General features: G+C 39.5%; 2 protein-coding genes across 2 annotated transcripts in view; one reads left to right on the forward strand and one right to left on the reverse strand.

Annotated features, from left to right (window-relative positions):
• Window positions 1-702: 702 nt before the first annotated feature.
• On the reverse strand, window positions 703-2,923 carry LOC108428362 (prolactin-like). The gene is made up of 5 exons (XM_017699293.1): window positions 2,857-2,923; window positions 2,642-2,775; window positions 2,310-2,411; window positions 1,919-2,098; window positions 703-894 (listed from the first exon to the last, which is right to left on the reverse strand). The coding sequence occupies exons 1-5, from the start codon at window positions 2,876-2,878 to the stop codon at window positions 703-705; spliced, it is 630 nt and encodes a 209-aa protein (XP_017554782.1). The 5' UTR covers window positions 2,879-2,923.
• A 9,058-nt stretch (window positions 2,924-11,981) lies between these two features.
• Window positions 11,982-15,926, forward strand: part of nell2a (neural EGFL like 2a) — a 76,870-nt gene continuing 72,925 nt past the window's right edge. The window contains exons 1-2 of the mRNA XM_017699391.2: window positions 11,982-12,317; window positions 12,529-12,657. Coding sequence (XP_017554880.1) covers window positions 12,266-12,317; window positions 12,529-12,657 — 181 coding nt within the window. The 5' untranslated portion in view covers window positions 11,982-12,265. The remainder of the gene's footprint in view (window positions 12,318-12,528; window positions 12,658-15,926) is intronic.

Genomic DNA, 15,926 nt, shown 5'->3' on the forward strand with positions numbered 1-15,926 from the left:
TATATATATATATATATATATATATATATATATATATATATATATATATATATATTTCTATCATTTTAACAAAATATACAGGCTCTCAAACAGACTACAAGTTAAGTGACTGCTTGGGGCTTAGCACCATCTTCAGTTTGCCATTGCACATATCAGCCAGGTTCTCACATATGGTCTCAACAGTTATAGAACTAAACACCAACCTGGTCTCAAATCCATTGTTTTAGTGTTCTTCTAATGTAACCCTTTAGATTTTATTTCTTAAAGTCAAAACCTTAAATCTGTAAACACATTTTTACATGCTCATGGTCATATTAAGCACAATCCACCATTAATTATTTAAAAGACAAACTTTTTCCAATACTCAAAGTAAAATGTGATGACTTTCACATATTTCTAAAACAGCTTCTGATTTTTGATTACATCACCTTGCACCAGCACTAATAACCAATAATGTCATGTTTCATCTCTCCTCCCACCACCAAACCTTGTCATTGAGAGTTAACATTCAGCTAGCTCAGAGACCCTGTCTGATACTGTGTTTTACTCTGAAACGCGTAACCATATGGAAAAAAATTGCTTTATCGTTTACAATTAGCATTCATTTTAACACATAACACTCCTTTTTTACCATTGAGAACTCACTTAAAACGTTGGCCTATTTTTTAAATTGTGGCTGTATTTCCTAAGGCGTTCTCAGTGTTAACATCCACTCTCAGGCAGGATCCTGCACTTGAGGATCTTCAGGTAACTCCAGATTTTATCAGAGTCTCTGCGGAAGCAGTGGAGAAAGTTCAGATGATCCACAGAGAAAACTGAACTGCTTTCAGATTCCAGAGAGTGCAAGGTGTCCTCCCCGTTCAAGAAGGTACTGAGTATACCCAATAACTGCATCTGAGAGAGAGCGAGAGAGAGATAAACAGAAAGATAAAGAGCAAGAACGAGAAAGGATATATATATATATATATATATATATATAAGTAGAAGTAATACTATATATATATATATATATATATATATATATATATATAGTATTACTTCTCAGACCATTATAAATGGTTGAGCTGACACACTCACATGCACGCTCATACGTTTGATTTTATACAGTGAGATGATACGCATGGTACTGTGCAGAAGTAAGGTTACCGACTAAATGTGATATCAGTTTTGTTCAGTATTTAGTGTGTCCATCATTTATCTTTATTACACTCTTTTCAAAGAAATCTGCAGAGATAATATTGGACATCACCACAGTTCATTCTAAGAAGTTGGTTGCATTTTTTGCATCTCATGATCCAAATAACCCTAAACACATTCAATAATGGCTTCTTGAGTTGACCTTGATTTTCTCCTTTTGCTTATCTATTATATCTAATCTTCTCAGAAATAGAATAAAAACAAATAACCTTTACTTAATCGCCATTTTGACAAACATTTTGGATCACACACTCCAAATCATCCCAAAGGAATTGGAAGGAGCTCCATCACCATCATGTCTGACAATGTGCATGGTGACCTTAGACTTATATATGGCTGCTCTGCAATGTCTCATTCTACTGGCATTGCTTTTCTATGGAGATTATACAAACTGTGTGCGCAATAGAACACCTGTGTCAGCAATGGAGCACCTTACAGTAGCTGAATTCACTAATTAGAGGAGGTGTCTGCATACTTTTGGACATATATACACATGCTGAATGTAACTACATAATATAAGAATCTTCTAAGTTTAAAGCTTACCTTAAGCCTAGTGACCAGAAAGAAATGTTTTTGCCCTTTTAAAAGCATATGTTTTAAAAAAGGCTAAAATATCTTTTTCAGAGTAGAGGCTGCTGGTTTAAAAAAGCATTGGCAAAAAGCAGATATATTTTACACACACAGACACACACACACACACACACACAAAGCTCTTCCACACCTTCTCTGCCACTTTCTGTACACCGTTCTTCAGCTCATGCACCATGTCACTCATTTCCATCGCTTTGTTGCTGCTGTAGATATTGTAGTCTTGTTGCTGGGTCATGCTCTGATGAAACTGAGCCAGAGGTTCTCCCCACGCCATCAACAGCTTCAGAATCACCTCCGTCAACTCCTCTCCCTGCATACACACAAGTATACGCAAACTGGCTTAAGACTACTTCTACTTTTCATTTTGTAATGGCACAGACTGGAAATTCACCACTGATCATTACTGCTATTTCAGATGCAACATAATCAGCTCTTAAAAAAGGAGCTTCTTCAAATGCAGCAATAGCTTTTAAAACAATACAAAGAGAAAAAAAAACACAAACGTGAGAGGACATACTCACTGCCAGCTTCTGTGCATGTTCCTTCCCATTTGGAGTCACTATATAAGACGTGTGGCACTTTCTGGTCCCTATTTCGTTTTTGCTGGGAATTAAATACTGCTCCTTTTCAAAGCATGGGTGCATTAGATGGAATGAGATTTATAGGAAAATCAGTGAGAAGACATATTTACAGTCATACAGCTTACAAAACTTTACACTTAGACAATACAGTGTCAGTAGTAATCTGCTCAATTAGACATAGCAGTGTTCATTCATACTTTTGCTTTTCAACTGTGACAGGGGAAGAGAACAAACAGAGACTGAGGAAAGCGAGGATGAAGAAAAACACTTACAAACTCAGAATACAGGTCACTGGACAGTCTGTGCAAGCGCGCAGAGTGCTGAATGACTCGGTTAAAAAGGTCTGCCAGAGAGATAGTCTGACATTCAGGATACCCATGTGCACAGATCATGAGCAGCAAGGACACTGTCAACGGAAAACATTTCAACATCGCAGCACATGTTACAAGTGGAAATTACAAGCATTTCTATAAAATGTTTTGCCTACCTGACTTTGACATCTCCAGCATCCTCCTTACTCGCTGTGGTCTGCACTAGTGTCAACTGAAGCTCAGATGAAAATCTTTCTGAAGTCTGTTATAACAGCAGGCTTTATGCATGGGGTGGCTGGGCTGGACTGAATATGCGTGTTGGAGTTCGTCATCCCTTTTGCCAGAGTTTCATCAGCATCACCATCATTATCCTTGAACCCCAGAGCACAGAGCAGGCAGCCAGGCTGAACTAACATGTCTGTCGTTCAGAGAGAGGTTTGATGGGACAGTAATGAGCCAGAGGAGCAAAGAGAGTGGCAAAAGTCTCAAGGAGTGAGAAGACCTGCTTTCAGCATGCTGTTAATGCAAACTGTCGAGTGCCAAAAATCTGCCCCAGTGTAAAAAGTTCTCAAGACTGAAGGAGGGGTCAAAAACATTATATAAACACTATATAATAAAAACATTATATAGATAAATAATCATTGGGAGAGGTTTGGGATAGACACTGGAGTGGAAACCTAAGGTCATATTGCCCTCCGACAATAAACTATAAGAAAGATCCTTGTTTACCCTTCCGATTAAGGAGATGTATTGTCTATTGTCCAGTTCAGTGCTGGCTTCAGGGCTTGAGGCCATCATTAGCCTCACATCACGGGAGGACAACAACAGAGTAATAATAATAGTTTTAATAGAAGGAAGAAATAAATACTTTGCTACAGTTAAAAAGAACATTGAGTGGACATTTCCTTGTGACTAAGTTTTCTTTTTCTTTCCTCAACTGTGCATATCATCACGTTCAGCCTGTAGGAAGTCTTTCTTGTTTGATTCAGATGTGTATTTGATTCAGATGTATGTGATACCTATTGAAGGTATTATATAGAGACTCTGTGGCGTGGGTGTTCAATAATGGTGATGGTATATTTTGAATATACTGTATAATACACACTTTGCCAACGCTATCATTGTCTATGAGTGTTTATATCTGTGCAAACTTGCACACAGCTTTATCACTTTAAAATAGTTAAAGTATCTAAGAAAATAATATAAGTACATTCCTAGAGCTCTCTACCAGAACTTCAAACTACTGACTGATTAAGCATTGAAGTTTTTTCCTCATTTTCACAGTTATTTTCTAATTTTGTAGTTTATAATGATGGGACTATGGCTGGAAAATATATATTGTTCAGCACACTGCTCCATGACACAGTTCAGTCCTGTTTCTCTATGCAGAAGAAAGTCATCAGTAATAAAGAGCATGCATTATCTTTTACTACTACTACCTCAGTAATTCCTAGAAAAGCATACTTTAATATGTCAGTGTGTATCGCTGCAGCATGGACACACAAACACACACACACACACACACACACACACACACACACACACACACACACACACACACACACACACACACACACACACACATCATCCTCCTTCTCACTTACTGATTTCGATTGCACGATTGCTACACAAGCCTGAGGGCAGTGCCAAACCGGATACAACCTCGGTCAGTCTCCTTTGTTGTTTAATGTGTGTTTTCATTAGGGGACACAGAGGGGATGTTTCTGCTACAGGGTCAACACTCAAATGCTTTACTTTTATTCAGTGAGCTTGAAGATACAATATCCTGTAACATGTGGATTATTATGTAAATGTAAGGCATAATGTAGAATCTATCTATCTATCTATCTATTATACTGCCAAAAGCAATGCAAATCATAGAATGCAGTGGTGTAAAGCGCTGCCACTGGACTCTACAGCAGTGGAGATGTGTTCTCTGGAGTGACGAATCAAGCTTCTCCATCTGGCAATCCGATGGGTGAGTGTGGGTTTTGCGGTTGCCAGGAGAAAGTGTAAAGTTGGTGGAGGGGGGAGCATGGTGTGGGGTTGTTTTTCAGGAGTTGGGCTTGGCCTCTTAGTTCCAGTGAAAGGAACTCTTAATGCTTCAGCAGACCAAGAGATTTTAGATAATTTCATGCTCCCAACTTTGTTGGAACAGTTTGGGGACGGCCCCCTCATGTTCCAACATGACTGTGCACCAGTGCACAAAGCAAGGTCCATGAAGACATGAATGAGTTAGTTTGGTGAGGAAGAACTTGAATGGCCTGCACAGAGTCCTGACCTCAACCTGATAGAACACCTTTGGGATGAATTCGAGCGAAGACTCAGAGCCAGGCCATCTCGTCCAACATCAGTGTCTGACCTCACAAATGTGCTTCTGGAAGAACGGTCAAAAATTCCCATAAACACACTCCTAAACCTTGTTGAAAGCCTTCCCAGAAGAGTTGAAGCAAATATTTTAATATAGTCTTGTCTTTTCAGGGGAAAAGACTATAGAAATGAAACTTACATAACAAAGCAGTCAGTGTACGGCTTGTCTAGCAGTGTAGATTTACTGTCCTCTAAAAATAACACAACACACAGCCATTAATGTCTAAATAGCCAGCAACACAAGTATGACATCACCAGAGTTTACACTACAGCACAGGATATTGCTCTAGCAACAGGAAGACCTGTAGGACTGACCTGCACACACCAAGACTAGAAATACATAGATACTGCAATGACAAAGCATTCAAATGTTAAATGTTAAATGTTTACTTTAAAGCCTGAATCTTTACAAACAGGTTTTGTGCATGGAAAAAACTCCACCCTTAGAGGGCACTGCAGAACAAATGAGAGCTGTAACAAACCAAACGTTCCACTTAAACACCACTGAAGTTAAACACTAGATGTCAGCATTGTTATATTCAAACACATTTGGAACGTCAGGAGACTCGATGTGGGATATGAAAAAAAAACTGATAGGAAAGCGTTTAATGCCTACTTGGATTAATCATTCACAAAATATTCAATGTATTAATCAAACTCTCTGGTATAACGTATGGCTGACGCCACAAATACAGCTGCACCGTCTATTTAGCAGTGAGTCGTCAATACTTGGCATGCATAGGTTTTGAAGCATTCATTTGACATTTTCCCAGCGGTGTACCTGACAATGCAGCGCTTTGTGCTCTCTCACAGCGGTCGGCACATTTAGAGCTGGTGCACAGGCCCACCTGATCAATGTGGCGTCTCACCGAGCTCAGGAGGGGATACTGTGGCCTTTTCACCGGAACTTTGTGCTGAGGCCGAATCACAAATGCTTGCTCTTTCTCTCTTGTTTTTTAGACTTAAATAAGTTAACTGTATAATAGCTTTGCTTTTGTTTCTCTCAAATGGAAATTTTACAGCAAGAATAAACCTTGAACATAATGTATTTTGGATAGTTTCTGTTGGTCCATTCAGCATGAATTGTGCACACGACGCCCATATTAGTCGGCATTTTGAAATGGTTGAAAAAGATAAACGGCGGTTGCAAGGATCTGATGTGACAGTGAGGATATATTGGAATGTTCAGCAATGCCAAATGAGTTCATAGTCTGGAGTAACGATGTGCTTTCTTTGTTTCATTTCTGCAGCAAAGTCACTCCTCTCTCTCTCTCTCTCTCTCTCTCTCTCTCTCTCTCTCTCTCTCTCTCTCTCTCTCTCTCTCTCCAGCGATCCAATTCCATACGGCTGCTGTTTAAATGGCTCACCTCCTGTTATTGGCCAAGCTCGTGTTGTTTTTCTCATTTCGTTTTCCTGGTGGCACTTTGGGAAATTACAACTTGTGTTGACTACAATGAAACTCCATTTGTCAAGCTTTGTCTCTTCTCATTCTCACTGTTAGTGGTCTGATAAGGTTTTGGACAGTCTCACAAGAGATACTGTGCTGGCCGGACACACACACACACACACACACACACACACACACACACACACACACACACAAGGGATACGTGAATACAGTCATGTATACATATAGACACAAAGAGAAAGACACCCAGGCTCACACCTGCTTACAGTGATGACCCAGTTAAGCAGCAGATTTCATCTTTCTGTTTTCGAAAGGAGATGAACATCTAACAGTCGTAGTTTTGTAACGGAAAATGAAATGTTATGGATATATTGTCATTTTTACCTCGTACTTATGCTATTAAAGAGACTTAAAGAGACACAGGTTGTCTCACACAAGTTGTGGTGCTTTGTTTTTTTAGCTGTTGTTGGCCTCAGCTACGCCGTACATTTCTTCTCTCTAAAAGCTTGTTTGCCACCCAGCTCACAACTCTCTCGGCTCTCCACCCACACCCACACAGCCCAGTGCATTTCCTAGCTCGGCCATTTACAATAAGTGTCTATAACAAATGAAACAGTGAATAAATGCCAAACAACAAATACAATAACATGCTGAAACATTTCTTGTACACACTGCAGTTGTCTAGTGCAGAGCTCATCCAGAGAGCCACTTGCATGGCCACACCCACTAAGCTTCCCAAAGCTGTGGACTGTGGCAGACGCCACAAAGCCCCTTCTCTCAAGGGTTGGCCATATATCTAGTTTTGCTACACTGATAAAAAATAAAGATGCTGCACAGGTACATTTTTCATCAAAAAAAAAATCTACCCTTAAAGGTACAGCAGTGGTTTTAAGGTCTAACTGTGTACCTTAAATAAGCTTTTCCCAGTGGAAAAGTACAAATTTGTACCTTTTCACAACCTAATGCTTTAAAACAGAGCAATAAAGTAAAAAGCCTGGAGAGGTGTGTCGAGTCAATATAACCTAGAAAACACAACTTCAATGGATTATGGTACAATTATGTTCCTTGACTAAAGGTACTGAGATGTACTTTTAAGGCTACCACCCTAGTGAGAGTTTACTACCCTTTTTTCTTAGAGCATACCATCAAACCATGTGCTTTCTTTATGTTTTGGTGCTGTCAAGATTACTGGATTCTTGATTTTAAGAAAATAAATGAAATTCATTCATTCAATGTATGATGCACGATGATGCTTATTTGAACTTCCCCCACTGGTCTCTGTTGCGCACACACATTGATATGCATTTTTTGTTACATATTTTTCTATTTGAAACATCTTTTTTTGGAGTTTTGTTGTACTATTTCAATGCAAGTCACTACAGTGTTTGCTGGCCTCGCTTTCTCACGTTTGTAATCTGTTCCATGTCTTATTTACAACAAGACAGTTAACAGATGTGCAGCTCCTCTGTTCATGGAGATATATGAGTTCTACGAGAGACTACTATGAGTCTGCCTACTAACATAACAACTTTACCTTATGGGGTCTTTACATTGTTAATGATGCCTTTTAGGGTCGTAGTTTATCTTTTAGCCAGTAAAGTATTTTGGAATCTTTTAAGGTCTTGGCCTGGGTAGATAATGTTCAGTGAAGTCTACTTTTATTTATTAGACTTATTAGCAAAAATAAATAAATAGATAAATAAACCTCAGATTATTCACTTGCACATCAAAATCATCAAAGATTTCCTTGATTACCAATATAATCTATCCACTCTGTGCCTTCTAACATCAACTTGTACAGCTAAACTCTATTTCTTGTCTTTCTTACTCTGCTGAGATGATGCATATGTATTTTTCATCACTTTCTATGTAGGAGTCGTAGATGGACTTTCGTGACTGAACACCCACATCATCATGGCTGAGGATGAGTGTGAAAGTGGATTTCCAATATCAACTTTTAATAGGAGAGAACCATAACAGGTTGTTATTTCTCTGATCCATTCCCCTTATCAGGGGATGTTTGTGTGGGTTTAGTTTACAGTTGGACAGCAGCCCTGAAGCAGAGGTTGATGGACCATCCTCCGAAAAAGCTGCTGGCTCCTTGATAAGACTCTGTCCTCTTTCAGCACTGCCAAACAGGCCACCAGGGTAAGCGAAAGCCTCTCCCCATTTGGATCCGGAACAGGCCTTAAGCATGTTGTTTTATTGGGTCTTCTACAAAAATGGCTCACTCAGAGTTATCCTCTCATTAGCCATCTGCCCGAATGGATAGTTTGACTCAGTCTCAAAGAATGGAGCAGGAACAGTGGACTTCTACGGATTCCCAGAAAGGACACAAAAAACTGGCACTATGCTCGCAATGGAAATTGGTCTGATTTCAAATTGGAAATGGTTCTGTGAAGGACACTTGGTCCAGAGGGGAAGGTTAACAAACACAAGAGGAGATGATCCAGAGTGACTCCCATAGACGCAGAGCTAAATTGAGTGCTCAGCTCGCCCACAAACCCGCCTGGGTAGCCAAGTGTTTCCACACCCCACACAATGTGAGAGAGAGGGGGAGCTGGGCAAGCATTTAAACTGCCTTGGAGCCGAGTTTAAATGGGTAAAGTGAGGGGGAGGGCGGATGTTCAATATGCGCTGCGAAAAAATTGGTGGTTTATGCATTTTGCTGTACTAATTATACTGAGTGGTTCTATCTTTGCGTAGGTCACAGTGATTAAGTCATTCTTTAATCTTTATTAAATGTATTTCTCACCAGTTCCTCCCAGTTCTGTCACTGACAATTTATAATTTGAAGTAGGCCTTTGTTCTATCATACAGCAGCATCACTACTTGGATAAACTCCACCAAACTCCTGCTCTTGGCTTCCTACCATGACTTTTCAAACTACTGACCTTACAGAATTTTTTGAACGCCTCATTGAGCTCAACTCTGCCTGCAGACCATGCAGGACCAGCATAATCTCATTTCAACCCTGAATACCATCCCTCTGCGGCACTAATGAACCCTCTTCAATTATGAAGAAAGGAAGCTAATCAGGGAAATGGTTGAAACATATACCTGTAGACAATGTGCTGGGCAAGAATGTGTTGAGTGTACTCATACTTTACTGTGTATACCATCGAAGTGAAGATTCAGTCATTTTTAATTTAAAGCCAAAAACACTACATTTGCTTTGTAGCCAGATTGCTCCAGTGTTCAGGCACTAATATTAAAGTATACATTAAGGTGTTTAGAGGAGGCTGTAGTGTGAGAGTTGAGTCACCTGGCAGGACAAACTGCAGCAGAAAGAGAAACACACTCTTTGATTCCACCTTAGAAAGCAGCAAAGTTTTGCCCATATTAAAATGATATAAAACTAAAGTGTAAAATGATTCTTTTGCATAAGTAGCCAACAAAAGTATCAGGTTAGAGTGCATGCAAATCAGTGAAGTGACTTTACTGGCACCATCTTAAACAAGCCAAGTATTTAAATGGATTGAGTATTACAGATGTTAAGCCTGATCTGCTTTGTTTTTTAGTGATTTACTAATGCTACTGTCAATAGGGGTGACATAAACCGACCTGCAGCAGTGAGGCATGTTTCTTTAGAGTGCAAATGTAAACTTATATTTTCAGTGCCAGTGTTTCAGCCAGCTGTCTTTCAGTCAGCTGTGCTGAATGTGTTCAAAACCTAGCAAAGAGAGCAGGTTGTTTTGCCCATATTAAAGTGATATGAAATTTAAGTGTAAACTGATTATTTCCCATAAGTAACCAACAAACACAATCAGTTCAGAGTACATACGCACCTGTGAAGTAATTTTACTGCACCATCTTAAAATAGCCTAATCATATGATCAGCTAATAAAATTTTTACAGTAATCAGAACTAAACACACTAAATAATGATCACGCAAAAAATGTAAGCCAACAGAAACAATAACAGATGAGCTGAGAGTGTTACATTATTCACATACCAAAAATGAAGTGATTTTACAGTAGCGTGGCAGCATAGCATGTCTTACCTAAACTGTGTGGCTGTATTATCTCTAAAAACATTTATATCGAACATTTATTGACCCACACTCACATTTTAAAGTGCCACATTGTCCTATCACTCTTTAAAAAGTTGGTTCTTCAAGGGTTCTTTAGTAATGATTGTATACAGAATTCGATATAACACTCAAAAAAACATTTGCATGATTAAAGATCTCTTTGCATCGTGTAAGGGCTCTTCAGATGGATGGAGAATGTGTTGTATATGGATCTATACAGAACCTTTTTTTATAAAGGGCTCTATACAGCACCTGGAAGCATTTCTCTATTTTTAGGATGTCAAGCTTGTAACAACAGAAGAACCCTTTTGGTGCTGTATAGAACTACATATAACACATTCTACACCAATGTAAAGATTTTAGACCCTATCATGATGCAGAGAACCCTTTGATCATGCCAAGGGTTCTTTGAGTGTTCGTGGTTCTATATAGAACCATTGTCATCATGAGACCCTGAAGAACACTTAATTTTAAAAGTCTACTACTACTAATATTTACCGAACATCCATTCAGTCGCAGGCCTTTGTGCACTAGAACAGTTGAATCTTTTTCTTTGACACTTCGGATGAAAATAGTTTGATAATCAAGTCGGAAAAAACATCCATTTTGTAGGAAAGAAAAAAAACAACAACAACATATCCTCAGAGTTAGAACAGTTTCAGAAAACATGCATTTACAGGTGTTATGATTTTGCAAAAGCATTGAAAATTTTATATTAGAAACCATTTCGAAAAGCAGAGAGAAGAACCGACACGCTGACAGATAAAACATACTTTGGGTTTCTGAGTGTTTATCAGTTTCCTCCCAGTCGCTGTTCTTTAGCTCGTAGCTCTATGAACACCCCAGTCTTCATCTGTCGATCATGAGATGATGTTTGCGGTGTTGTTATCGTCAGATTTAGCGCTCCAGATTAATAGCAGGAGCAGAGTTTTCGAACCCAGTAATAGAAGTAGCAGCGAATATTAGCTTGGGCAAATTAGATTCTGTGTAAATAACTGTGTAAAACTGTCTTTACGAAGCTTATTAGCTATTAGGTAGCTATAGCTCTAGTACAACCAGCGCACACTTGTACTCATTGCTAGCACAGATTAGCATTCAGCGGTTGTTGTTGCTGACTTCAAGCTTGGAAGTGATGAAAGTCTCGCTGGTTCATTAGCTGTTTAATGGTTTTGGTGTGTTCTGTAGCGATAACTGTCAGTGCATTCACACCGTGTAGAAGTGACACGAGTCACTCTGAGAGTGAACTCTAAGTGACTGAGTGACATTAAAGTGAAATCAAAGTCAGAAAAACTCAAATGCTGTGAATGATGGTGTTTACAGGACAGCAAAGTGACAGCTGACGTACGTGCTGTAGTTCCCACTGATACTGCTATGAAATAGCCTGCGCAGGAATTAAAACTGATAAGGTGCTGGCATACCACCAGGGGGATTCTGAGTTTAGTCTGCGCCCCCCAGTCTCTCTCTCTCTCTCTCTCTCTCTCTCGCTCTCTCTCAGGCAGGAGGAGAGACCGTTACTTCATTCCACTCTGCCGGTAGCTAACGGTCGGCTCCGCGCTCTGTTCTCCTTCACGCTGTCCTGCCGAGTGTATTTCTGTGAGGATAATATTTCCCTTCCTCTCCTGGTGGACTGTTTTTCGTCCTTTCTGAAGTGTGTCGCGGAGTTCAGCATTTCGGGATGTATGAGACCTCGTTTGGTTGAACTGGTTCGGGGTTCCTCCACAAAACGCCTCATTTTCGGGAAGAGATTTAAAACATGGACTAATCTCAATCCACGATGGGGTTATTACAGTTTCTGGTCGCGTTCGGAGCGCTGTTCGTCTCCTCAGGTAGGATTGATGTTAGTCAGCGGGTTCGTGGTAAAAACAAGTGCGGTCACCTCCAACGGCGGATTACAGTTAAAGTGTATTCGTAAGCATAGCTGTTAATGCAGAACTGCTCGGGCTCCCTCACCTCTTTAAGGATACTCTCATTTAGCGAAGAAATGTTGCTGCTTTCTTTCTAGAAATGTCCTAGTGCTGTTGTGTGTGTTGGCTCCAGTTGCAGGTCTCGGTGTGGATCCTTCTCTCCTCATCAACGTGTTTAAGGATTTTAGCCCTGGAGCAGATTTCAAGGGAGTTTCTCAGGTCCAGGGCTTCCACGACGAGTCCAGAGCTTACCTCTTCCAAGGTAACAGGATGATTTTACATGGTTGTTTTCTGACACTTTACTTCTAAGATATCTGTAGCAACTTTTATTCAGTCTGTTCTCATTTGTAAACACACTTAAGTGGACCATGACTGTATTTAAGGAGCGTGGCGTCTCTGTTCGGCTTCGCTTTACGTGCTAGGTTTCACTACAGAGTTGAGACCCCTGTGTTACCACCGTGAATCTTGTGATTTTACACCAAATTAGAAAAATAAAGGCTCTGGATTTTGATACTCCTGAAATGAAGTGCAGCTTTGGAAATCATTACCAACACAAAGACAGATTTTTTCTTGCCTGCATCTCAATAAATCACAAAGCTGAACGTCTGCAGATGCATCTAACCCATCATCAGTCTGCTGATTAGTATTTCTTGAACAGGCTAAAATACTCTCTCAGTGGGAAGACGTAGGCCCTGCAGAGCTCCATTAAAATGCACTTTAATCTATTAAAATAAAGGATGGTGTTCCTGTGTGTAGAGACAGTCGAGAATAATAGACAATATAACAAGATTAGTCTTCAAACAAAGCACACCAGCCTATGCAAAATACAGAAGGAATGCCTCTTTTGTAATAGTGCTGACTATAGTGTGTGATGATCCACACACAAGCACACACACACACACGCATCTTCTAAGCCGCTTCTCCTTCTGGGTCGCGGGGTGTGATGATCCAGTTGTACTTTAATCCGATTTCTGCTCTGGGGGGATGTCCAGTAAGGAAGATTTACATATTCGAGTATTTGGTTACTTAAGAACTTGGCATTGTTCCTGCAGTATAGATGTGGTTAGTGTAGAAGAGGCTGCATTATGTTTCTGTGTACTTTGTTTTGGGGGTCACCAACCATGATCCTGGAGGTCTGCTTTTCTGCTTTTTTTAGTTCCTATCACAGTTGGCCACACCAAGAAGTTAATTAGCTGGAGCAGACATGTTTGATTGGCTGGATCAGATGTATTAGTGTTAGCTGAGGGGGGCAGGATGTTAGACACAGGTTGGAACATTAATCCAAAGGAAAGTAGATCTCGAGGAAGAGTCTTAAATAGTACATGGTATGATGCCTATTACCTGAAGAGTTTGACTGCTTTTTATGTAAACTACATGGACATGAGTGTATTTTAATTAGAGACGGCTCTAATCTAATACCAGGTCAGTTTTGGGCTCACGTCAGCAGAAAATGCTTGTTTGCTTATCAGAGGCAAAAGCAGAATGAATTTGATTCTGTAACAGATCTGTCCTGAAATAGCACTCACACTGTGATGTGATGTAGTTATTTATGTTTTTCTTCCTGTGAGGTAATAGGGTGTTTGAGTAGTTTGAGTGTGATAGCCTGCTTTTAGATGCTTATTTCACGGGAAAATTCAACCTAACATTTTATATTTCTGCATAATTCTTATGCATAATGAGATGTAAGTCATTCAGAGAGGTTTGAAATAAAGTGGTTAATTGTAGAGAAACTTACTGACTCTCATTTCTTTAGGGTGGAGGTGGTAGGGACCAGGGGTTGTCATGTCTGCAGTTTAAATATGGCCAATTTTTTTTACTATCTAAACCAACAGTTGAACCCACAGGTTTCTTCTGTGTGTTTTACATGTAAAGTTGATATTGGAAAAATAGTGATAATGAATCTAAAATCCTTGGGCACTGTTTTGCTTTACAACGTCTTGCATGTTCTTCTCTACCATGAATTATTAAAAAAAAACATGGTTTAGGTCATAAGCATATCTCCAAACTGTATAAAACAAAGCACCAGGATGTGCATTTTATATAATAGCTTTCTGTCAGGTAACTTTTAGAATGCTTCAGACTTCTGGTTCCTATCACCAGCTCTGTAAACAAATTGTTAAGTTTCTCTAGGATGCCACATTTCAAATCAAACTACTGTGAGCGCCTTTGTTTAAATCTTACTGATTTAATTATACAGACATTTTGAATATTTGCTGTAATTGTCCTTTTAGTAAAGTTGTTCAAAAATGGCTCATTTTAAAGATGAGTAGTTTTTAAAGAAGAATAATATGAATATTTATTAATAATAAATGAATATTAATATTAGTATCAGTATGTGTCGTACCATCTCTGTTTTTGGTCTTTCTTCTGGATGAGCTATTTCTAGTGTTAGAAGCGTTGTGTAAGTGGAAAATTGGTTTTGCGGTTTCTCCTGTAATGGTCATGCTTAGCATGTTGGTAAGGAAATATTTTCCAAATGGCTCAGCCTTAAAGAGAAATTTCTATCCAGTGTGTGGTGTGATGGAGGCTTGCCAGCTGCTCATGAGATGGGGAGGTGAATAAACCTGCTGCTTTGCCTCCTGGGGAGATATGAGGAAAGAAGCAAGGCGGCTTATGGCTATTCACTTATCACTTATTCTTGTGTTCTCTCATTCTGTTTCTCTCTGTCTTTCTCTCTCCAATGCACATATCTTATACACGGCAGCTCTCACCCCCCCACACCCCCCCCCCCCCCCCCCCAACCGACAAGCACTCATACACACCACCTACACATGTTCAGTAAAAGAAGCTTTATATGAGAATGCACCTATGAGAGCTGCTCTGACTGACATTCAGATAGGCCCAGGGGACTGATAGGATAAAATTGGAGAGCCTCAGCTCTGTCTACATCTCCTAATTGGGACAGGTGGCATGAAGGCAGGAGGGGAGAAGTTGAACGGAGAGCAGGAGTGTAAACTGCTACATTGTTAGACCTGTCAGTATGTCTTTGCTTATGTAAAGGCATCTTCAAATGTCAGACTGGTGTTTGGGTCCAATTATCTTTATGTGGAAAATAAATTGTACTTCTCTGGGTCTTTTTTGTATTCGCTTTATATGGGGTTGCATGGAAGCATGTCTGTATAGACATTTATAATCCTTTACTTTGCTGTTCAGTGTATTTTTTTTCTTTCCAAAGTGATTTTTTGATGAAAAATGCTTTATTTTCTTAGGTTTGCCTTTTTAGTTTTACACTGGTGGTACATGACTGTAGTGTTATCTTAAAAATGGACTAAAGTAATCACTGCTGTTTAGGGTGAAAAGGGAAAAAGGGTAATATTTCGATTAAGAAGCTTTTACAATACATGATATATCACAATATAAACAGACAAAGTAGTTTAAAACATAATATAAAAATATGAGTACAGTCAGCATTTCACATACTGTGAAACAGGACAAATTATGCTCTTTGTAATGAAACATGTAGTTGGAAGGTTTTTGACTATTTTAAGTACTGATGATGCTCAGAAAAGCATTTAGTGATGTAGTTTATCA

This window comes from Pygocentrus nattereri, chromosome 11 (assembly GCF_015220715.1).
Source record: "Pygocentrus nattereri isolate fPygNat1 chromosome 11, fPygNat1.pri, whole genome shotgun sequence".
Taxonomy (NCBI): domain Eukaryota; kingdom Metazoa; phylum Chordata; class Actinopteri; order Characiformes; family Serrasalmidae; genus Pygocentrus; species Pygocentrus nattereri.

Excerpts from the sequence above, each read along its gene's own strand:
- LOC108428362 (XM_017699293.1), bottom strand. The coding sequence starts at position 2,878 with ATGCTGGAGATGTCAAAGTCAG. Across the intron at positions 2,776-2,856 it reads GCTGGAGATGTCAAAGTCAG|TGTCCTTGCTGCTCATGATC; the intron begins GTAGGCAAAACA and ends TTCCGTTGACAG. Across the intron at positions 895-1,918 it reads TACAGAAAGTGGCAGAGAAG|ATGCAGTTATTGGGTATACT; the intron begins GTGTGGAAGAGC and ends GCTCTCTCTCAG.